The following is a 26,824-nucleotide window of genomic DNA, read 5'->3' as shown; positions in this document are numbered from 1 at the left end:
ATTTACAGAGGAGAAAAATGACTTCTTCCAGGTCACACGGCTTAGCAGGACACAGAATGTCTGAGTCAGGAGGGTGGGAGATGGGCTGGGGTGGGCTGGAGGAAGACCTCCTGGAGCATGGGATTGTGGCAGGGCTTGGGGGTACTGGGGGCTTGGCAGGAGGGGGCAAGGCTGAGGAGGGGCCTGAGGGCTTTTCTGGAGGTGGAATCTGCCCCTGCCCCAGCCCCTGTCTCTTCCCTTCTCCCCATGCTGTCCCCAAATGGATCGCTGACACCAAGACTCCAACTGGGTAGTCCCAGAGGTGAGACCTGGGGACCTGGGGCCCAGAGCCCTTCCTGTCCCCTGGAGGCCAGGGTGTGGGTATGCTCCGGGGCAGAGCTCAGGGCCACTAAACTGACAGGAGAGGTCACTGCCCTGTCCAGTGACCCGAGATGCGCAGGGTTACAGCTGGGGGCATGGGGATTCCCATCTCTGGTGAGGCGTTGGGGTAGGTGGGTGGGGCTGGGCTTCCTTTCTGCTGCTGCTCAAAGTTGGTTCTGCTCAGAAGCATCCTCCAATTCATATGAATAATGGCGATCACTGATGATAAATGATGGTGTGCCTGCCCCATGCCAGGGCTGGGCTGGGTGCCCTGGGGACAGCTGACAGAAGTTGGAGGTGGAATCCATCCCGAGAGCAGGGGCACAGCTTTCACCACCTTTATCTTATCCCCGGAGCCTGGCATAGGCTGGGCCCTCGGGGGGCAGCTTAGTAACACCTTAGTCATTGAAAAACAGTGGCCTAGCCTCTCTGACGGGATGCCCACTGCCCAAGGGCACACTGGTCCCCAGCATGGCCCTGCAGCCTGACCTCTGCCTTCACCTTGGCTCTCTGGATCCTTCGAGGGGCTCCTGCCAGCGACTGTGGTGGGTGGCTGGAGTCTCTTCCCCCAACGTCACACAGCATGTGAGCTGGGGGAGCCACCTCCCCTCTCAGTGCCTTGGTTTCCTCTTCTGCACAGTAGTGTCATGGCAGGCCCTACCTCAAAGGGCTGTTGGTTGGGAGGATTAAATGAGATGATGAGCCCCGCGCACCATCACCAATGATGCTTATGCTTATAGGGAGCGGGGTGGGGAGCACCTCTGCTCTCCATGCATGACTTCATGAATCCTTTTTTTTTTTTTTTAAAGATGGAGTCTCGCTCTGTCGCCCAGCTTGGAGTGCAATGGCACAGTCTTGGCTCACTACAATCTCTGCCTCCTGGGTTCAAGTGATTCTCTTGCCTCAGCCTTCCGAGTAGCTGGGATTATAGGCGCCTGTGACCATGCCCAGCTAATTTTTGTATTTTTAGTAAAGACAGAGTTTCATCACGTTGGCAAGGCTGGTCTCGAGCTCCTGACCTCATGATCTGCCCATTTCAGCCTTCCAAAGTGCTGGGATTACAGGCGTGAGCCACTGTATGTGATCTGGCCCATGGATCCTTTAACAGCCCTGTGAGGGGGAATCTGTCCTGTCCCTTTACTGATAGAGATGGTGAGGCACAGAGAGGTGGAGAGACTCACCCAGGATCACATAGCATAGGAGTGGCAGCAGCAGGATTTAAACGCTGGTCTCTTGCACTCCAGGGTCCACGTGTTAGCCAGTGCACCAGGCAAGGGATGAAGGACTTAGTCTGAGAGCTTCTTTTGAATTGGAGTTGCAGAGGCTCTGGCTTCCTGTGCTGATCTCCTGCAAGCCATCAGCCCCCAGTCACGTCTGTCAGCAGCTCTGAGAGCCCTCCCTGGGCCTCTCACCGCCCACATGAGCAGGGAATCAGCAGGCAAGGTCCGGGTGGTGAGGATGGGGGATTTCCCGACTCACTTGAGATCCGTCACAACATTAATGTTAATTAAGCCTCGTTAATTCAGCCCTCTGCTTACACACAGCTCCTGACAGCAAATTATTCATAAGTGAGGCAGTAAATTTATCACTGCTTTTTCCAAACATTTAGCAGCAAAGATGGTGCCCCGGTAAAGGCAGAGAAGAGACCTGGAGGGCCAGTGATGCTTGGTTCCTGCTAGCCTGAACCCCCCAGGATCCTCATGGCCTAGAGAACAAGGTGGGGCTCCCCGGGAGAACTGGGTGAGGATGAACTCTGGCCTGCTCAGAGCAGACTGCCTGGAGATGCGGTGAGCACTGTCTCAGCACTGACTATCTGCTAGCTCTGTGCTCTGTGAACATCCCGTTCCCTTCGCTGTCCTCCCACAGTGCCTTGAAGCGTGCCCTGCACACAGTAGGGATCAGCAAAGGTGTGTTTGGATTTGGATGTGCAGCCCCGAGCCCACCTCCATGTCAGGAAAGCCTCGCTGCAGGGCAGTCTGATAGGAGAGTCAGTGGCCTCCGCAGGGACTGAGCACCCTGCATCATGAGGTGTGCAGCCAGCGCCAGACCGCTCTGCCGGGGCTGCTGGGAAGGGGTCTCTCCCTGTCATGGGTCATAGGAGCACTGTTGGAACCAGGATCAGACCCACATTCTGGGCCCGTGACCCCAGCCCCTTGCTAGGCTAGGTATCTACTCACCAGGTGAGGGCGAAGCCTCTCCTAGGTGTAGTGGGACCCCCTCGTCCTAGGTCCTGCTTCCTGCCTTGGCCTCAGACTGGGTCATGCCTGGTCCAATTGAGCAAACCTAGGCTTTGGGTACCTAGAATTGAAAAAAATTAATTAGAGCATTAAATGGCAGCCCTCTGGGAGAATCCTGCCATCTGGCTATCACGGGAGAGGCAAGAAAATCTATGCATATTTGTCTGCAGTGTGTGAGCGTCATATGAAGCCAGCTGTGCGTGTGTAGGTGTGCAGTCTGTGTGCTGCAGTGTGTGCCCAGCATGACATGCATATCTGAGTATGTTCAGTATGTGGTGCACACCTGAGTGTGCAAGTGGTGGTATGTGCCTTGCTGTATGCACAGATGCCCATCTGCAAGTACCCGTGCTATGTGCACGTGCCTGAGTGTCTGCACGTCTGTCTGAACACACCTCTGTGTGTGTGGTCTGTGCCCAGGCCTGCCTTTTTGGTGCAGTGAGCCAGGCTGGGCTGTGTGCAGATAGGGAAGGCACTCATGACTCCTCCTGGCTGAGGTGGTGGGCACAGACAGCTGTGCAGAAGGTGGGACGGGGTAAGTGTGGCCAGTGCACAGCTGGCCTTGAGTGAGGGCAGGCATCCTTGCCCTCATTTGACAGATGGGAAAACCCAAAACTGGAGCCTGGGCTCTGGGATTCCCTGCATGGTGCTCTTTCTGTTCCAGCGGGCTGCGGCCCTGGCTGGCACCTGTGCTTTGGCATCTTTATGCTGTTGGATTTTCATGGTGGCTCGAAGAGGTTCCTGAGAGAGTACCACCCCCACTACTCAGTATTGCTCAGGGGGCAAGGTCAGGATTCCCACTGCACATCCTGTGCAGGAATCTTGAAACAGGATGAAACAGGAATCTTCCTGTTTCATGGAGGAGATATCAGGGCTGCTGGAGAATGCTGGGCCTGATAGTCCTCTGACTGCGGTGTGACCTGGGCCCATCCTGTCCCTGTCTGAACTTCAGGGGTGATTGTAAGAACTAAATGAGGAGACGTAGACAAAGGACTTCATAAATCACGAGATGAGGTGAGGTGATGTAGACAGATGAGGCCTGGCCCAGAGATGGCATCACACTATGATCAAGGCCAAAGCTGAGGCCCAAGTTCATGTGTCCCAGGGTTTCCTGAGGAGCAGGCCAGGAGGTGGGACCCAGGACAGAGGCAGGTGCCCTCCCAGCCTTGCAGACTCTGAACCTGTCCCCAGAACCATCTGCCTGGTGCGAGCACTCTCCTCCAGCTCCAGCCCCAGACACATGGCTCATGGCAGTGAAGTAGAGCAGGAACGGACCCAGAGAGCAGTGGGACCCAACCCCTCATCCAACTGGTGTTGACGCTGAGGCCCAGAGAGGGAGAGTGGCTTACTCAAAGCCACACAGCAGCTTGGGGGTAGAGCTGGGACCAAAACCTAGGCCTCCTGGCCCCTGGCTCTGTTCTCCTTGGTACCACACCACTGTCTTTGGCGAGAGAAAGAGGACACAAGAGCTAGTTCACATGCCTGGAGAAAAGGATGTGGGCGTGCCACCCAACTGGAGAGCACTGGAACAGACCAGAGCCCCACTTCCTGCATGAATGGAGGAGCTGAAGCAAGACTTCAATGATTACTGCTTTTCCTATGTATGCAGAATGCTGGAGGGTAAACAGGGTTTGTGTCAGGGGCTGTACATTCTGTATAGATGAAAAGCCCCAGGCTTCCAGATTGCCTGCATGCGATGCCTTCAGCACGTGCTCCCTCAGTGCCTGCCTCCACCGAGCTGCTAGTCTGGTAGAGAAAGATGGTTGAGTGACACCAACGCAGGATGATGAAGCTGTGGGTCAGAAGAGGTCTCTGATCCCACATGGGGTCATGGAAAGCTTCCCAATAGAATAGAGAAGGGGAGGAGGGTCCTCCACTCCCAACTCCCAGAGAGTGAGGAACGCATGTGCCTCAGACACCCTGGTTCCCCAGCAGTCTGGGCCTCATAAGAGCTCATGCTTGGGCAGGCTCACCATTCACCCTGGAATGGGTGGCTGGGTACCTTCCAGCTTCCTCCCCAGCTCCTCTCCTGTGCCAGGGCCCGTGCACGTGGGTGGAGGAGAGGCCATTCTAGAGGCCCCTGGCTCCCTGTGGGGCTTAGGAGAGACTAGTGTCGGGGCAGGGGCGGAGGGGCAGGGCAGGTGGCCGCCGGACCTCCTGTGACCTCCACTCATTGCCTGTGTGTCCAGGTGGGCCAGTCTTGGCTGCCCCACTTGGCGTTATAACCACTGTGGTGTTAGCCAGGGACGAGGCTTCTGACGTAGCCTGCACTGAGCCCAGCTGGCTGCCCGGTGATAATTCCACCCACCTTGACCTTTTTCTCCAAGGAACAGCCCTTCTACTTTATACATGGAGAAAACAAGTCACAGAAGAACCAGGTGGCCCAGGCTGACAGAGGCTAGGCCTCCAGATGCCCTTTTAAACACATTGCAGCAAAAACTTCTTCAGGACTCAATGTGTACAAAGCCTGGTGGTGGGGCTGCCACAGGGCTGAGAAAAAGGGAGGAGGAACTTCGGTCACTGAATATTTTCTGTGTGCCATCCCTTATGTCGGGCACTGATAGATGTGATCTAGCAACCAACTGCCCTCTGAGTCAGGATCTACCACCACTTTTTAAAATGAGGAAACATGGGCTCAGAGCGGTCCAGTAGCCTGCCTGAGGTCTCTTAGCTAGTAAGGGACAAAGGCGTGATTTGAGTCCTGCGTTCCTTGACCTGTTTTGGTGGGAGAATGGCCATGTCAGGCAGCAGATTGGGATCTTCCAAACCTTAGTTCTGGGAGGAGGGTTCACTTGCAGGAAAGACCAAGGTGAGTGGAATCATTGGGCAGCCGGCAGTGCTCACTGGGAGGGCTGTTTAAAAGTGGCTTCCTCTTCAAGCTGTAGTGGGACCTGTCTTATTGGGGGAGCCATGCCAGCTCAGTACCCCTAGGCTGATGGGCACCCCTCTGTAAGGGGCTCTGAGAAGTGGCCGGTGTGGCTGAGTTATGGGCCAGGATGCCAATGGGCAGTGAGGGTTTGCTGGGCACATGACCCCACTCCTTTCCTCTTCTTGCCTCCCACAGCCGTGTCTGCCCCCTTCTGCCCAGCTCTGGCTGGAGGCACTGAGCTGGGGCTTGTGGCCATGAACTATCCCCATACTGCTCGCCCCGTGGCTGGCCTCAGATGGGTGAGTGGTCCTGACCAGAGCCCCTAGCCCCGGCCCTTCCAGAACCAACGCCCGGAGGCATGGCCACCTCCGCAGGTCTTACCTAACTGCAGGGCATGCCAGCATCTAGCAGGTCCCTGGCACACAGGAGGCCTGCTGCTTGATTATTTTGGCTTCCAGCAGCAGAGACCTGAGACTTTCCAGGTAGCACAGGAGTCAGCAGAAAGCTTGGCCTTCCCAGAACATGGGACAGAGAAGGTGCCCTGGACAGGGCGGGGTGAGGGGAGGCTGCTGGTGGCCCCTCACTGAGCCTTTCTGCAGTGGGCCTGGGGACCCCCTCTGCCGTGCGCATTTGCCAAGCAGTCCAGTGGCTGCGCGTGGGCCTGCCTGTCCTCCCCCACTTTGGCATGGTTGTCTCCCAGGAAACGGGGAATTTTCTCTCATTCCCATCATTAGGGTGCCAGGGCAAACAAACAGTCTAATCCAGATGAGCCCTGGGCCACAATCACACTCTCTTTGGGGGTTTTCTCTTCACTTGGAGCAATGTTGAGAAGGCTGGAGTAATTGGTATTCCACCCAGGTTAATAGAACTGCTGCCTCCTCGGTATTATGCCTTAATTTCCTTTATCGCTCAGCAAGTTAGAATTCATCGCCCCTTTCCTTTCTTTTTCCCACCGAAACCTATCACCAGCCTGTCTGCTGGGTAAAGTCATTTCGTGGCAGCTCTTGGCTCCTTTCCACTTCCCTGGGAATCTTTCTGACCAGAGCCAAAGAACAAGGAGGGGTGAAAAATCCATTTGTACAAAGTGGGGATCTCCTGTTGAGAGCTTATTTCCCTCCCCGTTCAAGAGGAAGGAACGTGTTCAGCCTCCAGCCAGCACGGCTGACTGAGTCCCCTGTCGCTGAGAGCATTCAAGAGGGCGAATGGCCATATGTCAGCGGTGGGAACAGAGGATTCCTGCACTGGTAGGGGTTGGGGGAAAGGGACAGGCCTTTGCCACTCCTGGCGCCTGGATTAGATTAGAAGCTTCTGGGGTTTTGTTCTGTTTGTGAGTCTAGGATGTGTGGTTTAAAACTGGAAAGATTCCGTGACTCATTGGTCCTGACGTTCAGCGGAATAAGCCTGAGTACTTGTAAACTGTGTTTTACAATTCTCAGATCCTCTCTGAGACAAGGAGATTCTGTTCTGTGATTCAAAGACTATCTTATGATTCCTTAAGTCTCTTCAGTGGCAGTTCTGTTCCTGATGGGTCTTGGGAGGAGTGGAATTGCTTGGCTGAAGTTGCCATGGGAGCTCGAGGCTGCTGTGGCCCCTTTTCTCGTGTATGAAATCCAAGGGCTGGGCCACATGGCCTCGGGGCCCGGGTTCCAGGTGTGTTCTGCCTGCAGCCCCCTTGGCTCCACCGGAGCTTCCCACAGGCCCTATGAGGACTGGCCGCTCCCCAGCACCTCACTGGACCCAAATGCTTTTCCAGCCGAGCCATGCCCCTTGCCTGTCTGCCCCTGGCCCTCTCCCATTCCAACAGGGAGGCAACCCAGCTCTCCCCAAAGTCCCTGCAGGAAAGCTGGAGCAGTGGGCGAGTGGTGGTGGTAAGAAATAAGCTGCATGATTGACGAGAGCTCTGCCTGCTTTTGTGGGGATGTGCAATTTACCATGAATTTCAACATTACAACCTCTCTTAATTCCCACCCCCTGAGGTGGTTAGCCCCATTTTATTGATGAGGAAGCTGAGGCTCTGAGAGGTTAAGTCACTCAAGTATAATCATACAGGTTGTTCCCAGGCCCTGACTCTGGATCACCTGCTGTAGTATGGCCCTAGGGTGCCTGAGCAGCATGACGAAACTCTGTCTCTACAACAACAAAAATAAAAAAATTAAAAAAAAAAATTAGCTGGGTGTGGTGGTGCACACCTGTAGTCCCAGCTACGTGGGAAGCTGGGGTGGGAGGATGGCTTGAACCTGCCAGGTTGAGGCTGCAGTGAGCTGATATACCAGTGCACTCCAGCCTGGCCAACAAAGGGAAACACTGTCTCAAAAAAAAAAAAAAAAAGGCATTGATTGGCCCAAGGTCATATGGCTTGAGGCAGGACCAGAACCCAGGTCATCTCATTCCTAATGCAGTGCAAGCAAAGGAAAAAGTGAGAGGTGGACATTCATCATAAAGTCTATAGCCAAACCGAGAAACAAGAACCCCAGGTGTAACAGCCACAACCCAGAACAAAAGGAGATGGGTCTTGGTTAGACTCCGGGGTGGTGACGTCACTCATCTCCCCTCTCTGGGCCTCAGTGCCCCGGCTGTAAAGCAAGGACGCCGACCTTGGTGGTCTCCAAGCTCACATCATGTTAGGTTCCAGCCTAACATGAGCCCAAGGCCAGGAATCTGCTTGTTGGTTAGGGGTTGTGGACCACACGCTCACACCTCCCTGTTGGAACCAATCCTGAATCTCTAAAGAGCTTCAGAATGGACCCCATTTCCCTCCAAATGCACTGAGAAGCCAGAAGCAGACTTCTCCATCTGCTTTCAGAATCCACCTTTTCCTTCTGGAAAAACATAGTTCCTCGGAGCAGGCTTCCTTAGCCCCTACTACTGCCAGCCAAAATCACCCCTTTCTTTGAGGACCAACTTAAAATGTCTCTCTTCCAGGCAATGAGCCCTCCCCAGGCCTGCCTCCTCTCCCTCCAGCAGACCTTACTCACAGGCAAGGAAGATGCAGGCTTGGAGACCACCAAGGTCAGCGTCCTTGTTTTATAGCTGAGGCACTGGGGTCCAGAGAGGGGAGATGAGTGACGTCAACACCCTGGAGTCTAACCAAGATGCATCTCCTTTTGTTCTGGGTTGTGGCTGTTACACCTGGGGTTCTCCATTGCTCGGTTTGGCCATAGACTCTCTGAAGGAAGGTCCACCTCTCACTTTTTCCTTTGCTTGCACAGCATTAGGGATGAAACAACCTGGGTTCTGGTCCTGCCTCAAGCTATATGACCTTGGGACAATCAATGCCTTTTTTTTTTTTCTTTAAAGACAGTGTTTCCCTCTGTTGCCCAGGCTGGAGTGCAATAGCATGATCATGGCTCACTGCAGCCTCAACCTCCCGGGCTCAAGCCACCCGACCACCCCAGCCTCTCAAGTAGCTGGGACTACAGGTGTGTACCACCATGCCCAGCTAATGTTTTTTTGTATTTTTGTTTTTGTTACCCAGGCTGGGCTCAAGTCATCTGCCTGCCTTGGCCTCCCAAAGTGCTGGCATTACAGGGATGCGCCACCATGCCTGGCCAATTCATGCCTTTTAAGGTCTTTACTTCCTAATCTCTCAAAGTGGGTGGTGGCATCCTACCACACAGCTGGCCCTGAGGAGCCAGGCCAAGCGACTGGGGATGGAGTCTCAAACCTGTCACTCAACTCCACACCTGCTAAGGACCCGGGACCAGTCTGCTAGATTTCTCTTGGGCTCAAGGAGTATATCCCAATCAGACAATTTCCTTGTTCCCCAGCGCCCCCATGATCCCCACCTCTGAGCCGAAGGTCTTCAGTAGCCCCTGGCTTCAGGGCCCTTCCACTCTCTCCATTGAGCCCTTGCTCTGAGCCACGTGCTCTGCTGTCTGCATCAGCCAGCAGCACACCTGTCTCCCCTCTGTGAGCGGGCACTGACCACACTGGCCCACACCACCCAGCCCCACCCCACACCTCTAGCACCCGCCTTCTGTCCCGTTCACTCTCACCTTGTGAGGTAACCCAGGCAGGCCTTTGAATGGTACACATGAAAACCTGACTCCTCTAGTGTCTAGGTGAGGAGGCTGAGGCACAGGAGGGTAAGGGGCGTGTCCAATGTCACCCCAGAGGTCAAGGGCAGCCTGGAGGGGTGCCCAGGGCTCCCGAGGCCCAGATCACTGAGAGGCTCTGGAACCCAGGCAGGGCTTTGCAGAACTCCCCAGAGAAGCCCTGCAAAGGCCTTTCTCACAGCCGAGGGCCCAGCTGTCACTAGGTGAGACTGGGAAGGGTTTGCATCTCCCTGAGCCCCGTTCTATGACAGTGGCCGAGCCATGTCATAGAGCGGCTTAGTGAGCTGCTGGGATGACTTCTGAGTCCAATCTGGTCTGGTGGACGGCTCCTGAGGTCTCCCCTGGCCATTGGGGCCACAGATCTTCATCTCAGCACTGATGGCCAGGGTGGGCACAGCCTGGAAGGGGCTTCCTGTAGGCACTGCCTGGGGCTGGCTTGCCAGAAATACAGCAGCAAAATAAGCACCCCGTGGAGACTCGAGCTTGCTAACGTCCTACTTTGGTGTTGTGGGCCCTGGCTGGCCCCGGGCTGGAATCCACTCATTTCTGCTCTGTCAGAGGTGGGGGGATTTGGATGGGGGCATCATCAGACACCATGAACAGCTGATGCTTGAGCTGGCCTTCAAGGGTGGGAGAGTTTTGCCCATGGAGGTAGAAGAAGGGCTTCCGGCCTGGTGGGGCTATATGAGCAAAAGCACCTGGTATGAAGGCTGATGGCTTGTCCATAACCATCGAGTGGTTACTGGAGGCAGGTGATGGCCAGGGATGGGCCAGAGCAGTAGCAGGGCAGCTTGAAGTGTTCCTGAGTGTCCTGCTAAGGCAGTCGGTCATATTCAAGGGGAGATGGGAAGCCAGTAGGCAAGGAAAGATGGCTCTTTGATTATGGGGAGGCCTTTGGGAGGACAGTGACTACTGGCTCTGGATTTGTAGCCCCTGGAGCCACAGAAGTGGACTGTGAGGGGCTGGGGACCAAGCCACAGTTCCCTCCCTCTGTCAGCCTCACTCTAGGCCTGGTGGTGGATAAAACCTGTCTAAAAAGGAGAGGAACTTAGAGCTTATCTCATCCAACTAACCATGCCATGATGGAAGAGAGCAAGGCACAGAGGCAGCCAGAGACTTACATCAAGGCCACAGAGCAGAGCCAGGCCCTTCAGGCCAGGGGTGGCAGACGGCCCATTGCTAACGCCATTCTCAGTGAGATATTCTTAACCTCTCTCCAGAAAAGCTAGCAGACTCCCTGCACAGGCCTCAGCGATGTCACAGAGTGACACTTTAACCTGCAGACCTTCTGCTGGACACACAGGTGGGCACAGGCTCCCTGGATGACCAGCATGAGGCTGGGGGTGGCAGAGAGCTCACATCAGCCTCCTGGGCACAGCCTGCCCCACACTCCCTGGTGAGGAGCCCAGAGCCCAGCACAGAGGAGCACTCCAGAGAGGCAGCAGTCCCGCACCAGGAGATGGATTTCCCAATAACAGGTGCTGCCCGTTTATCACCAGGATGGGCCAGTGGGGCTCTTCTTAGGAAATGCTTCTCCTACCAGCCTAATTGGTGAAAGCATTTGCGTTTTTCACTTAGCCAAGGCTGCTTCCTAGTGAGTGCAGTCTCTACCTAGTGGGCAGAGGGGAGGGTGCTGCAGCAACCCACTGCTGACATCAGAGGCCCGAGTGCTCTGCCTGCCTGTGGGTAGCAGCGAGGGACCCACCACCACCCCCACAACAGGCAGGGGTCATCATTCAATCATTCGCTCCATCAGAGGAGTGTCTGTGCCTCGTGGGTCCTTGAGTCCCTCCAGCCTGGCCTCCTTGGCCCTGGCTGCAGAGTTCTGCTCTGGGAGCCCTGAGCTTCCCACTAGCAGTTAGTGGGGGCTGAGAGCCCAGAGAGGCCTGCCCCATGTCACACAGCATGTTGGTGGCAGAGCAGGGCTGGAATGAGATCTAGAACATTCTCCTCGACTGCAAAAGAAGAAGCAGAAGAGCTGCCCCTCCTTCCCTCAGGAAGCTGGTGGCAAGAACAGAGCCTGGAATGCAGGGGTCCTTGGCAAGCTCCAAGGTCAGCCTGCCCAAGGGAGGCAGAGCCATGGATCCATCAGCCCCAGGGGGCCTAGCTAGGGTTAGCCAGGAAGGTCCCCTGGTCAGAGGAGACCACATTTCCACTGGGGTAGGAATGGAAGGGGAATGTAAGGTTGGGAACCTGGCAATGACTCTGGCTAGAGGGCCTAAAGGGTTTCGTGGCCTTGCCTTCTGGCCTCTGGAAGCTTCTACTTTAAGAATGCCATGAGTTTTCTTCTAGCTGTTTCTCTGGGACCCACAATCCCAGTGCCAAAATCCGGGGTGGGGCTGGCTGGAGCCTGGGAGAGGGCAGGAACGTGGTCATCTTCTCAGCGTGCTGCCTGCTCTCAGCAGCACCTTGCAGGCGCCAGCCAGGGACCCCTGCTGATCCCATCCCACCCACCTCTCCCCCATACCCACCTCCTCCCGGCCCCTCAGCTGCAACTCGTTCAATACCTCCTGCATGCACAAATCACTGGGACAGGAAGGCGCCTTTGTCGGTCTGTCCCTCGGAGACGCTCTTCTTCCCTGTGGTGACAGGGAGGCCTACATACCCCAGCAAGGGCTTGGGCCTCCCTTGGTGACAGTGGGGCCAGGGTCCGGCAGTATCTGAGAGCAGCTGGGATGTACTGGGGCCTGGAGGAGGTGCTTGGCTGTGGGAAGCCCCAGGTGAGCCCTTTGGAGGAGCTTGCAACAGCACCAAGAACCACAACCCCTCCATGTCATGGGGTCACAAATTCAGAAGGTCATCTGGAGGGGGCCCTTAGAGATGTGTTCACATGAGGAGACTGAGGCCCAGAATGGGAAGGGGTGACACTCCTTCCACCGCTGGGGTCCTGCCGCTGCCTCCCATTCGTCTTTCCTCAGGCCTCCCGACCCTTACAACCTCATTTTCATGCCTTGGTGTTTTGGGGCGAAGGTGGACCACTTGTTTCTTGGGAAATAAATAGATTTACGGTCTTAGGATCTGGCTTGGTTAGAATTGTGTAACTCCTTAGTGGAATGGGTTGGAGGAGAGAACCCAGAAAATTTTGAGGGAAACTTCCCGATTTAAAAGCAAAGCCGCCCTCACCAAAAAGTGCTCCTTCTGCCACAGCCTCTTTATTCCGAATGGGGTGAATCCTTTGGCTTGAGCCCTTCATGTGTCTCCTTCCTCCTCAGCACCTGCAGCTTCTCAGTCTCCCCAGGTGGATGGGAGGGTGGGGGAAAGGGTGAATTTAGATGTCACCTGCTGATGGATGATGGTGGCTCGAGCCCCAGAGCCCGCTGGGTAGCACAAAGCCACTCACCGTGTCCCACCCACCACATATGGGTGCTGGCTGCCTGTACCCTAATGTCAGGAGACTGTGGGAACCGTTTGCCTCCTGGGAACCGCGGGCCTCGAGTAGTCAGAGACTGTCCGCATGTGGACTTCTGGACTCAGATAAACAGTTCCTTGCAAGGAAGGCATCAGAGGCTGCCATCCGCAGGTTATCTACATCTCGGACTCTGGTGGTAGCTGTCATGGAGTCTTGTCACAGGGGCTTAGGGTGCAAATCAGAGTGTTACAGCCTTAGAACCTTAGGTCCCTAGAGTGTCAGCAGCAGAGCCAGGTGGAAGCTGTTTGCAATGTTATAATGTACCCACGGGATCTTTAAACTGAGGGCTTTGGGAATCCTAACCCCAGGGAGGGGTTAGGATTTGAATCCAGTGCTGCTGGACCCCAGATCTGCTGGCGATGGGCTGTGGCTGTCACCCCCACCCCCACTTCCAACCATGCAGCTCCATTTTAATCTGTTTTATATGTTGGGGGTTCACTTGGGAAAAGGGTTCCTCTGCTTAAAAATAGTTTGCCAGGCCCTGTGCTGAGCCCCAGCTCCGTGCCAGGACCCGCCACAGCCTGAGAGGGTGGCTCTGGCAGTGGGACAGCCAGCAGGCCAGGGTCCCCGGGTGGGGTACAGGTTGCTCTGGGCCACGGTCTCCTCCCCCTCTCATTACTGTTGTGTCGTTGCTGCAGCCGGAGAACACTCCGGGTCTGTCGTCCTGTTGACTGGGGTGACAGTTTAATAGTAGCTTCCTGGACTGTCATTTAAATCTGCCTGCCAGGTTAGTAGGCCAGGGGTGGGCTGGCACACCCCCTGCCCCCACCCTGGATCTTCATTCTGCTGGAAGCGGTCGTCCTGGCAACGCCGGGGCCTGGTGAGCTCTATGGAAGGGTAACTGTTGGTGGGAGCAGCCCTTTCATCTCCCCGACCCGGGTACAAGTGGCCCAGCTGCCTTAGGGCTGGGCTGCAGGGCCAAAGCCAGCCACCCTGCACTGGCCCACACCTGAGAGAGGAAGTGGGAACAGCCGAGTCCCTTCTGTGCACCCAGCTCTCCAGTGTGGGGGCTTTACCTTTGCTCTCTGCCTCTCAACTGCCCTAGGAGGCGAAAGAACCTGCCCAGGTTGCTGAGCAACGATGTTGAGCTGGAATCCATCTTTCTTAGGGGTCGCTGCTCTGCCTTCAGAGAACATTCTCTAGAGCCCAAGACCTGTCCACAGAAACCAGAGATCAGTCAGAGCCTGTAAGGCTGACAGCTCTCTCATCTTCCTGTTCTAGGTGGCCGGGTATACATTCTCTCTGTCCTTTCCTGGGCCCTTCTCTAGACATGTCCCTGCTCTGAGGATTAGGGTCTCCAGTGGGGTCCCTGCAGCTTCACTCTGGGCTCTATGCTCTGTGAACACCTTGTTCTATTTTTTATGGCCTAGTGGGGCTGGCCCAGAGGCAGGCGGCTAAGTACAAGTACCAGGCTGCTGTGTGAACATGGGCCAGTCCCTCCCTTCTCTGCACCTCATCTAATCATTTGTAGGATGAGAGGCTTACGCCCTAGCAGTGTTTTCCTAGGTGTGGTTCATTGGACCACTTGTTTCTTGGGAAATAAACAGATGTGGCATCTGAAAAAGGAGTTCCTTGGTTAAACAAGCTTGGAAGACTGGAGGAAACAATCAGATATCCTCACTGCAGTCCTTCTCAGGGCCTTTATAAACCGGTGGGCATCATGCATCTTCAAGGGGGAAAATAGTGTCTATCCTAAATATCCTGGTGCATGGCCACCCCTGGGCTCTGTCCTGCCTCATACCCCTCTCCTCTGCTAGGGGCCGATTTTCTGTCTTGCACAGCCTCACAAAATCCCAAAGGAAGCTCTGGCAGCCTGGAGCCTTGGGGTTTTTTGGCTGCTGGAGAGCAGTCCTGTGTTTAGCAAGAGGCTGGATGGGTCCCTGGGTGAGCTCAAGGAAAGCCAGGCCGCTGTGCCAGGCCTCTGCAGGGCAGCTTGGTGCACAACTTGGTGAACAACTTCACCAGGGCAAGTTGTTCCCTGGCCTGGTGGATCTCCAGGTCCCTTGCCACTCACCTCGTCCCAGCCCCTAATGGTCACTCTGCTCACTCCTCCATGCCCCCAAGCCCCATTATCCTTCTTCCTGGAATGCTCTTCACTGCTCTCTTCACTCCCACAGTTTGGCTGACTCCTCTTCTTTGAACACAGTGCCCCTGCTCCAGGAAGCCTTCCCTGACCCCTGGGCCAGGTCAGGTGGCCCTCACCTGGCTTGCTGGCCACAAAGTGAGATTGGGAGTCATTACCTGGGTTCAAGTGCAGCCCTCCCACAGACATGTGCTGTGACCTTGAGCAGTCACTTCTCACTAGGCCTTGGCTTCCAGGCATGTAACATGGGAGACCCACGTAGGGGGCCTCAAGACTCTGGAGTCCAACATGGCAGGACATTCGGATTGCCAAGAGGAAGCCACACGGAGCAGTGCCCCTGGGCAGCCCGGACTGATCTTTATTTTGAAGCCTCGTCTCTGCACTGGGGCTCCAGGATGTGTGTGGGAGGGGAGCAGCATGGGAAGGATGTCTCTAGAGGCGGGGGAAGCCAGGAGGTGCTGAGTGATTCTAATAATTTCATAGGATCACAGACACTCAGTGTGGAGAGGGCCTTAAGACTTAGTCAGCGCCACACCTCCATTCCCTAATGAGGAGGAGGCAGGCTCAGAAGGTTTGAGGGATGGGCCCAGTGTTACACACACAGCAGCTGGGGCCAGGGCTGTGACTTCACACACCTCTAACTTGCGCCTTTTTGCTTTTCAGTTCATAAAGCTTTGGGGCTATCCTTAGCTTATTTGCTTCTCACAATGACCCTGTGTGTCCCGTGAAGCAGGGATGGTATCCTTGAGTGCAGACGAAGAAAGTGCAGCTCAGAGGAGTCGTGTAACTTGCGTAAGGTCACACAGCCTACAAGTGGCAGGGCACAGTTTGATAGACCAAGGACTGTCTGGTGCTTTCCTTGGCCCATGTTCTTGTTATAAATAGCATTTCCCACTTCCTTTGTCCTGGATTTCCCACTATCCCCCACTCTACCCTGGGGTCAACCCCTCCTCACTGCCCCTAGGATCCCCTAGTCCTTTGTGGCAGCCCATCTGTTGCTATGGCACCAGATTATGATGTCACAGACCCTGGTTGACTATGTATCACTCCTGGGCTGAGGGACTCACAGAGGTGGGCATTGTCCAAGGGGCAGACTGGCATGGGGGGACATAAATCCCTGGAAACAGGGAGCCATGAGCCCAGCTGCGGAATCACCCTGGGAACCAGAGCCAAGGCCAGCAGAGTAAGGGTCTGGCATGGCTTGCTCTGACAGCCTTAGAACGGCAGCACAGCCCTCATCTCATGGCAGGGCTGATATGGTCTCTTCACGAGGGACTATTGGGCTCATTGCACTGAACGGCCCCACACTGGGTGTTCGCTAGGATCTCCCAGAAGAGTCTTTTTGCCTTTTGACAAAAGGCAAGTCTTTGTCCTTGTGACAAAGCTGCATGGGGAAGCCACATCCCCACTTACCCAGGTTCACCCCGAGGTGGCTATGCCAGGAGTCAGTCTCCACTCTGACTCCAGATCCTTCCATGTGATCACACTTCCGATGGGGCCCTCCAGCGTGCTTTACTCTAGTCCCCACTCCTGGCCATCCATTAGCAGAGCAAAAGCCGTCCCAGGCCTGGGTTTATTCTGCTGCACACTTCTGGGCACATTCCAGGAGACCTGAGAGATGTTTCAGTACATTTGAGGACTCTCGGGTCCTCATTCTTAGCCTGGTAACACTGAGGTGGCCGAGGGTCTGAATGGAAAGAGATCAAGCTTTGGCAGCTGCCACACAGAGTTGAAATCACGCTTCTGCCACCTAACACCCTCACCTCTAAGCCTTAATATCCTCTTCTGTACAATGGGATTAACAACAGCTACCAAGATAGCTGTGAGGAGTCACTGGGATATTGGGTGAAAGGTGCCAGGCCAGAGCCAAAAGGTGCCAGGCCAGAGCCAGAGTGGAAAATCTCCAAGCCGGTCCAGCCAGTGAACAAATCTGTTCCCAAAACCACCACCACAGGGCACTCTCCCTGCAGCTGCCATTTCCCAGCTGGGGCTGACCTCAAAGCTGCCCTCTGGGACAGCAGTGGTGTTTTTGGCTGCTCTGGCCTCCTTGCCCAGTGCCTGCAGGGCTTGGCACATGGAGGGAGGACAAGCTCACCCCCAGGCTTTCAGAATCCCAGGCAGGGCAGGGTTTTGGGGGGGTATCTGGTTGTCCTGTGCCCAGTGACAGAGCCCCATCATCACCTTCTTCAAGCCTGCCCTGATGTTTTGGGCACATCTGACCAGACATCCTTGCCAGACTTGCCTACTTGCTTTTAATTCCCAGAGACTGGGCTGGGCTGATTCTGTGTTCTCAGTGCAGAACGTAGAAGAGAAGTAAGGTTCATTGAATGTGGAACTGAAGCTTGCACAGGGCTTGCTCACCTACTGTAAGGTTTTTCTTCCACATCTGATACTGCTGAATGTTTGTTTGGGGAGCCATGGTGGGGATGAGCAGGCATCTGACTGTGGGTTCAGATTGTGACCCTGCTCCCCCCATATGTGACCTTGGACATGTAACTTAACATCTCTGGGCCTGGATTTCCTCATACGTCAAATGACTACATAGCAGGCCCCTTGCCATGAGGTTTCTTGGGTAAAAACACCTGGCAGAGACTGGCACAGGGGAAGCACCCAGTAAGTGTTAGAATGAGAAAAAGAAGAAACTAGGATATACATTTATTTTTTTTGGATGCTGAGCTTCTTGTGAGGGAAAAACCACTGGTGTTCACATTAGGAAATTCCCCAGGTGCTGTGGTTCATATTGGTACTTACTTTAAGATGATTACGGACTATGATTTACCAATAGGTGGTATTCGTATCTATCACTGACAATGACCTCTCAGTGCAGGAAACAGGGCGGGCTGCTCCAGGGCCCTGGGCTGAGAGGCAGGAGAGCTGTTCTTATCCCTGCCGTGCTGTATTTCCCTAAGCCAGCCCCTTTCCCTTTCTGGGCCTCAATCCACACATCTGAAGGTGGACTCTGAGTCCTCAGGTTTCTTCTAGTTCTGCACATACAGAGGCATTCTTCTAAGCAAAGTGTGAAGAAAATTCATCTTAGAATGCAGATGTACTGCAAAGATTCCACTGAAAAGGACAGACATGGAACAGATTCAGAGACCCAGTCTCTCTCACCAAATCCCTGCCAGGCTACCCAGAGGATGGGGAGCAGGCCTGCAGCCCCAGAAGCACCCAGAGGGCCTGTGGATAAATTTGAATAAAGGTGGTCCATGGAAGTAGCTTCCTTGGGAGAAGGCAAGTCCCAGAGCTGCAAGTATGGAGCAGAGGCTGGGCAGCTGTGCTCGCATTTGGCTCAGTGTCCCCCACTGAGACCTACCCCAAGCTGGATTCTTGTGAATTTGACAGTCCCTGTGCTGCAGGGACAGGGAAGAAAGCAAACCATGTTGGACTCGTGATCAGTGATGATCTAGAACAGAGATCATCGAAATACAGGCCACAGGCCTCGCCTGTCCCTAGTTTTTGTAAATAAAGTTTTATTGAAACATAACCATGCTCACTTATTTATCTAATGTCTCTGACTGCTTCTGCCCCATAGTAGCAGGGTCAAGTGGTGTGACAGAGACCATTTGGCCCTCAAAGCCTCAATAGCTACTATCTGGCCCTTCACAGAAAAAGTTTGCCAACCTCTGCCCTAGAAGGACACTCAGCGGATTGTGGGAGCTCAGGAGGCTCCCACATCAAGAATGGAGGTGATACTTAAGCCCAGTGTGTAATGGAAACAAGGCGGGAGGTGGGGGAAAGGGCTTTCAGACTAAAGACAGCTTGGACAAGGCATGATGGTATAAAAAGCATGGGGTATGTAGGGACCTACCTGCAGCTGAGGTGGGGCTAGATTGGGAAGTATGAGGAGGGGAAGATGAGGGAGTGGGGCAGGCTGGGGCCACGGGACTTCTCAGCCCCTGGGGAGAGGCCGCATGCTATGGCCCCTGATGTTAAATCCATCCCAGGCTCATTCCAGGGGGGGACTTTGGTGGTCTGAGTGCCCCAAGGCCTGGGGTAAGTCACTGCTGTGCTGAGGTATCCTCTTTTAGGCTGAAAAGGGACCCCCACCGCCGCCCCCTGCCGCCTTCATTTTTGGGCCTCCTGATCTGGAACTACCACACCTGAAAGCTTATCTCTCACCAGATCACCCTCCCTTTTCCTGATGAAGAAACTGTGGACCAGAAAAGCGCCATGATGTGCTTGAGGGTACAGAGCAAAATAGCACAGCAGTGACTCGAATCCAGACCCCCGGACTCCCTGCCCAGTGCTGTCTTCCTCACCTTGTTCTGTAGCGGGTCCTGGACGCTTGGTCCAGCAGGAACAGGGCATGTGTGAGTTCGATGCAGATGAGCCCCCAATAATTCAGAGGCCTAGGGCTGCTATGGAGGGTACAGGGTGTCAGGGGTGGAGGGCTCAAGGCCCCTTCCGGTCTCCAACACCCCCTGCTACTGGGGGTACCCAGGCAGCCTCAGTTCCACCATGGAAGGCCTGACAGGGCAACTGCTCTCCCCCGGGCCTGCTAGGTGCGCCCAGTGCTGTGCTGCTGCTTGGGAAGAAGCTGGGGCACCTTGTGACATGGGCAGCCATCTCTTTTCCTCTCCTTGATCTGGAAACTCTAGTTCCTCTTAGGACAAGACACAGAAAGCAGCAAAGAACCAGTCTGGGGATGGTACCCATATTCTTATCTCAGCTCTGTTACCAGCTGTGAGCTCTCAGCCTGCTATATCCCCTGTGTGGGCACAGAACCCCATTCCTTCAGCTTCTAATTGAGACTCAAACCCTGAAAACAACAGTAGCCGCCACTTCTCCAGCATCTGCCATGTGCCTGAGTCTGCTGCGGGTTCTTCATACATTATAACTTCTTGTTGCTCCTCCTCACCGCCTTTTGTCTTCCTCTCCCTATTCTATAGATAAGAAAATGTACACTCAGAGGTTAAGGAACATCCTCAAGGTCACACAGATAGGAGGAGGAGGAGGAACTGGGATTGAAATCCCCAGAGCAGTGTGGAGATCACCCCGCAGGCTGTAGACACCTGGGGGCAGGGACTGATTTGGGTGTCTTGCCCAGTAGATCCTCCTTCCACTGCTCTGAACACAAAATACCTCATTCATCTTGCCACAAAGGAATCATCTAGGTGTAGGATTCATGGTCACAAACTGCCTGGTGCCTGCAGAAGGGACTTTGACTTCCAGTCCAGTTGGGGAAAGTGGGATAGGCAAGTAAAGAGACTGAGAACTGGCTGAAGGAGCTAAGGCAGTTGCTGTAGGGTATCAGGGAAGGCTTCCTGGAGGCAGTGGCAGTGGAACTAGACATTGAAGGGAAGCAGGAGAGTGACAGGGGTATGATAAGTCTTGTCATGTTTGCTGGATTTGAGCTCTTGGACTTGGAGGGCAGAGCAAAATGTCACCTGTCTTCACGCAGTGTTCAGATGCCTAAGGAACAAAGAAGCTTGTCTCTCCTGTCCTCTGCCCTTGGTCAGCAAGGCAGTCCGTGGCCTGGTGGGGCTGTGGGAAGCCCTGTGGTCCGGCTTGCAGACCAAGCACATCCTGGTTGCCCCACCGCCCTCCTGACTGCTCCCAGACTCACTACGCTCTCCTCCTTCCCCTGCAGCCAAGAAGACCTGTGCGGACAGTGACTTCACCTGTGACAACGGCCACTGCATCCACGAGCGGTGGAAGTGTGATGGCGAAGAGGAGTGTCCTGACGGCTCCGATGAGTCCGAGGCCACTTGCAGTGAGTCCTGCCCCTCAGGCTTGGGGGGGGGGGTGGGCCTCGGTTTCCTCCTCACATCTTCCTTATTGAGAAGCTGTGAGGCTCAGGAGAGGCGACCAGTTGAACACTGTGCCACGCCCTCAGGGCGCTCCTGGTAAACAGGTGTGTTTAGTTGCTGGTTTCTACTGTCCTGTGTCTGGGCTTTCTTCACAGCCCTCTTGCAGATTGGACCCTGTTTCTGTGGCAGCAGCAGCTAGAAACAGTCTTGTCAAGCCCTTCTGCCCAGAAGGAGCCCTAGCGTGTCCTCCAGGCCTCCCTGCTGCTGTTCTTGAGAACTCCGACCATAATTCCAGAAGTGCCAATAGCAGCTGGCGCTTCTTAAGCCTTTACCATGTGCTAAGCTCTCTGTGTGCATTAATGCTTTTTATCCCCACAGCAGCCTCATGAAGCAGATACTGTCATTTTCTGAGTTTTGTAAAGGAGAACACTGAAGCTCAAAGAGGTTGAGTGACTTGCCCAAGGCTACCCAGCCAAGACTCTGAGGCCCTGGCCCATTCCTCTATCCTGGGTGGGCTGAGCCTTGGAGCTCCTGCCTCCATCACCAGCTGGGTGGTGGCAGAGGCAGGCGGGGGGAGGTGGAGGCCAGAGCTGAGCCCCAGGCCTGCCCCCTACACTCAGGGCTTTGTCTCTCCATGATTTATTTTCCAGGCCCTAATCCTCAAAGCAAACTTACACCCGGCAGGTCATTCTGTGACATTTGTTAAATTAAAAAGGAGATGAGAAGGGGGCGGGGAAGGACCCCGCAGTCCACAGGCAGAGCTTCAGCAGTGTGAGCCCGAGACAAAAGGCTCAGGCGAAAGCATGTGGAGGATGGTGGGGCTGGCGGGGACCCGAGAGCCCCTCTTTAGGGGTAACAGTTGCCCCAGAGGCAGAGGTGGGGACAATGGAGACCGGAGTCCCATCTAATGCTGTGGCTGGTGATAACTGGGTTTCCTTGTCTCCTAGCAACAGAGCTACCAGTCTCCACATAAGAGAAAGAGAAAGGGAGAGAGAGAGAGAACAGAGCAAGAGCGGCCCCCACCCGAGACAAGGAGCCCTCATTTCCTCGTACAGCTGCTCCTGGCCTCCCCAGCCATGCCACAGGCCCCATCCTTTCCTCACCCATCACGTGGCCAAACTCCATGCCGTACTGGAGGCTCCCAGGCAGGAGGGAAGCCCAGTGCTTTGTCCTGAGCTTCAGAAGGAACAAAGCCCCGCCACGCCCACTTGTGACTTTCATCCTCTTGGCAACCTAAGGAAGGAGGGGGATCCCCATGTAAAGAGAAAGAAACTGAGGCTGGAGTCGGTTCTCCCCCTTGCCCAAGGCTGCCCAGCTAACAAGAGGCAGAGTCATGTGCAGCCTGGAGTGTGTGCTTGGGGAGGGGCTTGGGCTACAGGGGGCTTTTCCTTCACTGCAGTCAGCCAGCTCCTCCATCCGTACCGCACTCCAGCAGATACTCCGACACTGGGGACGGAAAGGGAAGGGAGAGGAGCCTCATTGTGGTTATTAGAGGGGGCTGCCTTGCTACCTGAGGGCTGGGCTCCCCTTCTCCCCCCGCCTCCACACTCCCATCTCTATCTCTTTGTGTGGATGTCCCTTTTCATCTTCCTTTCTGTCCCCTTCAGGGTCCCACCCACCCCTGCCCTCTTGGGCTGCCTCCCTTCCCTGCTCATCTCCTATCCTCACCCTCCCTCTCGCCATCTCTCTCCCCTGCCCTACCCATGTGTCCCTCTGTCTTTCTCCCTCTTGCCCATCCCAGCACCTGCTGCCTTCCCACCCCCTGGGCTGGGCAGGGGCCCTCCTGCCTCACTCTTCCTGCCTCCCAGGCCCGCTTTTCACAGTTGAGGGACAACTGGAGACCCAGAGAAGTTGATAGACTTCCTTCACAGACACACAGCTTATTCATGGCAGGTCTCCCTCTTATGAAAAAAGGCTCTTCGAGCTCTCTGAGGTTTCACAAGGCACCTGTGGGAGCAGTAGCCGGAGCAGCACCCCAGGAGACAGAAGCCCAGCTCTCCTGTGGGCTCTCCCAGCTACTCACCGTGAAGCCCTGCATACCTTCCCACCTCCCTCTGGGTCCTGATCAGTAACATTCCAGAATTCCAGAATCTTCTCCATTCCTAGATTCCTAAACTCTTAGTATTCCGAGACCCCTTTTCTCCCTCGCTTGTGCTAGCTGGGGTGCAAGAGCCATGATGCCCACTTCCTGTATTACATTGGTCAGGTGGAGGCAAGGCAGAAGACTGCCTGGAGGAAGCTGGCCAGAGTGGGAGCGCCAGTCAGGGTCAGGCAGAATTTGGGGCAGCAGGACCTGATAGTAGGCTTGCTCACTCCTTCCCAACTGAATGAGAACCTAGCAGCCAACCTACTATCCATTTAATTGGTGTTGCCATAGCAACCTCCACGGCCTACCAGGTTCCTGGGGCCATGCCAGCTCCCAGGATGGAGCCCCATTCCCTACCCCTAAAAGAAAGATTATAGGCAGTAAAGTGTAGTGAGTTTGGAATCGGATATAGTTGGGTTCAGGTCTTTTAACCTGTCAGATCTCAGGCAAGCTGCCCAGTCATCCTGAGCCTCAGTTTATTCATCTGTAAAATGTGGTGATGGACCTGCCTTAGAGGGATTGTGAGAATCAAATGAAAGAATGCAAGTGTCATTGCTGGAGTAAATGGCAGTGTTATTTGTATTATTATATTTTGGCTGCAAGCCCTCTCTCCCCAACACAACAGTTTGTTAGATATTAAGATATTAGATTCTTATAGTATTAAAATAGTGTCAGTGAAGGGGTTTGCACTGAGCGGGAAAGGGATTTGAGAGAAGGTCCCAATTCTTGTGTTTTCCCCCATTATATTGTCTGACCCTAGCTGGCTGGGGTTTCTCCTCTGGTTCTGGGTTCTGTACCTTCAAATGTAGCGAGGATTCACAATGGAAAAGCCCAGAACATTTGCCTAGTGGCAATAGCATTTCAGCTCTAATTATAGCTCACTTGATTGGGGATGGCTTCTGACCCACCTTCAAGCGTCTGTTGGGAGGGGTGAGGGTGGGGGAGGGAAGGATGGTTCAAGGTGAGTTATAGTTCTGGATGCTATTTATTTGAATATGGAGGCTTTTTCATGCATCTTAGAACCTTTCCACCTGGAAGGGGGGCCTCTCTGATTAACCAGGATTATCCTCCTATTACAGATCAGAATATGGAGGCCCAGAGATTTTCTGAGCTCACTCAGTAAGTTAGAGACTGACCCAGCTAGCAGCATTTTGCCTGGCCTCAACCGAAGGAACTTGGTGTAACTCCTCGTCCTGCACCTTGGGTGGCCCCATGCTGTGCTTCCTGTGGCAGGAGCTGTACTGAGTGACACTAGCAGTTCTCACCACCCGAGCCTCTGGTCCCTTAGAGCTGGCAGTCCCCATTTGGAGGTTATCTGCCCCTAAAACTCACGTGGGTTGACACTATAGATTGCTCCCTCAATGAGCAGCCGCCAAGTACTTTCATTCTTTAATTTAACAGACATTTCCCTTTTTGTTAATTTGTGAATTTATGAATTGGAGAAAGTACCAATGGATTTGAATTTCTGGGGCAGGATTCTCTGGGAATTTAAATGCCTTTAAATGCCTTGAGTCACTACAGGATACAGAGTTTCATGAAAAGCCCCCTTGCCAGCTTTGGAGGGTTCCTGTTGTCTGGGAGACAGTGGGATTCTTCATTCCTGCCTCTCAGAACCTAGGGTACTTGGAGAGCAGGCCAAAGGCATATGGTCCCCTCAGGGGGCATCTGTCACAGAGGGAGTGGCTATCCTGGGATGGGGTCTGCATCGTGGTGGACCATGTGGACTCATAATGTGCATTCCCCAGTGGTGACACCAGGCCCCTCCCCAGCCACTGGCATTTGCACTTCATGAAATTAAACAAGGGCAAGTGTTTTCTGAGCTCCTAGTTTGTTCTAGGCTCTGAGTGTAGGGATTTCCATGTTTCCTCATTTAAGCCATCCACTAACCCTAGGAGATTATTCAACCCCATTTTCAGATGAGGGGAGCCAGAGTGCAGAGAGGTTCAGTAAGTTGCCTAAGGACCTTAGTATTAGTAAATGAAATTTGGGCCCAGGTCTGTGTGTCTCTAAAACTCAGGCTGTTTCTCCTACATCATGCTGCTGGGAGCCCTTGGGCTTCAGTTGTCCTGAGAGTGGACATCAGATGGCCATCGTGCAGAACCTGCCCAAAGGCTCAGTGAGCCCCCTTCCTCCAGTGACCTCTCTCCAGGCCAGAGGTGCCAGGGAGACCAACAGGATCTGCTTTTCTCTTGTGCAGTCATTAGGTGCAGTAAGTTAAGCAGTGTGTTTGGACCTGGGATGGAAGTCCAGATCTGCCTCTCACCACTAGACTTTGAACAAACAACTTACTCTCTCTGGGCTTTACTTTCTTCATTCATAAAATAGAGGTAATAATATCCACTCATAGGGTGATACCATGTGTCAATAATTACCCAGACCAACTTCCCAGGACTGTGGAGTGGAGAGGCCTGACATAGGACCCTGCGAGCCAGGCTCCAGTCCTACCTTTGGGGGAAAGCTACAACACAGGAGAGACAGTGAGGTTCCAGGAGAGACAGGAATTGGAATACCCAACTGCCAGTAGCTGTGTGACCCTAGGCAGGTCCCTTCCCCTCTCTGGGCCTTGGTCTCCTGCCACTCCAAGGGTGTTCATCAATGTGACCTCTGAGGTCTCTCAAGTCCTGCATTCTAAGAGCCTTGGCTCTTTGAGGGTGGAGGGCTGTTATCAGGCACTGCTGAATCCTCGAGAGCCTATAATTAGAGCTGTCTATTTAGGGACACAGCAAATGTCTTATTAATTATAAGGAAAGGAAGCAGACAGATTGTTTAATCATTGTCCTTGCTGAAAGGTTATGCAATTAACTATATAAATATTCATTAAAAGTTCAAGCAGCTGCTTGCTGCACTGGGGTCTCTAGAACCCAGGCCCTTGGAGGTGAAGCATACAGCCAAGGGCCCTTTCAGTCACCTGGGCTTTTGGGAGGAGAGTCTGGGGATAGTTTTGGAGCATGTAGGGTTTGATGGACAGGCAAGGCTCTAGTCATAGGAACCCAGGCTCGGTCTCTCGCCTGCTGTGCACCTTTGGGCCAGTTACTTGGTCTCGCTGAGCCTCAGTTTCCTCATCTATAAAATGGGGTGCTTACATGCAGGACTGCTGCCCTGCTGTACTCTGGGTATGCCACTTATGTGGCGACCTTTGTAAATGGCACCCCTGGAATTTGCACTGGCAGCCCACAGGGCCTGCTTACCTTACAACAGACATTTATTGCTCACAGTTCTGGAGGCTTGGAAGACCAAGATCAAGGCACCGGCAGTTTCAGTGTCTGGTGAGGGCCCATTCCTCATAGACGGCACCTCCTTGCTTCATCCTCACATGGTGGAAGGGGCAAGGAGGCTCCCCCTGGCCTCTTTTCTAAGGGTACTAATCTCATTAATGAGAGCTGTACCATTATGGCTTAATCACCTCCTAAAGGTCTCACCTCTTAATGCTATCACATTGAGGATTAAGTTCCAACATGGATTTTCAGGGGATACTGACGATCAGACCATGATGGAATGAAATGAAAACATATAAAATTCTCATCACAGAGCAGCCTGACACAACGTAGCCTGACACACCGTAGCCTGACACAATGTAGGTGTTCAAAAACTGGGAGTCCCCTCCTACTTCCTTGAGAGGTTCTGTTTCCTGAGGCCTGGCTTAGGGATAAGTAGTTGCTTTGACCTTCCTTCCCATTGCTGTCTTAGGGGCTTGCAAGTATATGGAACATCTGTATCGCTTTTATGGTAGTGAATTGAAAAGAGATGAAACATGCCGTGTCTTTTATGCTTGCAACCCAGGGGTTCCCAAATGGAGGTGCATGGGAATCACCTGGGTTTTGGTGGGGAGTTACGAAAATGCAGATCCCTAGGCTCTGCCCTAGAAGTCTAGATTCAGCCGGTATGAGCTGAGGCCAGGAACCTGCACTTTCAGTAGCTCCCTCATCCCCCATCCTTTGATGAGAGGACCCCCAGCGAAGCACTGGTCAGCTTCAGCTT

The 26,824-nt window shown here is 54.1% G+C and overlaps 1 protein-coding gene and 1 long non-coding RNA gene across 6 annotated transcripts in view; one reads left to right on the top strand and one right to left on the bottom strand.

Moving 5' to 3' along the window:
- Positions 1-26,824, top strand: part of LRP8 (LDL receptor related protein 8) — an 84,989-nt gene that overhangs the window by 17,630 nt on the left and 40,535 nt on the right. For all 5 annotated transcript variants that reach the window (XM_025377323.1, XM_025377294.1, XM_025377314.1 and 2 more), the window contains exon 3: positions 20,601-20,723. In XM_025377323.1, the coding sequence (XP_025233108.1) occupies positions 20,601-20,723 (123 nt within the window). The remainder of the gene's footprint in view (positions 1-20,600; positions 20,724-26,824) is intronic.
- Positions 20,545-22,838, bottom strand: LOC112619347. The gene is made up of 3 exons (XR_003118213.1): positions 22,784-22,838; positions 21,864-21,993; positions 20,545-20,853 (listed from the first exon to the last, which is right to left on the bottom strand). It is a non-coding gene; the product is annotated as an uncharacterized LOC112619347 (long non-coding RNA).

Source organism: Theropithecus gelada, chromosome 1 (assembly GCF_003255815.1).
Source record: "Theropithecus gelada isolate Dixy chromosome 1, Tgel_1.0, whole genome shotgun sequence".
Lineage (NCBI taxonomy): Eukaryota > Metazoa > Chordata > Mammalia > Primates > Cercopithecidae > Theropithecus > Theropithecus gelada.
This window is presented reverse-complemented; position numbering and strand designations above follow the sequence as displayed.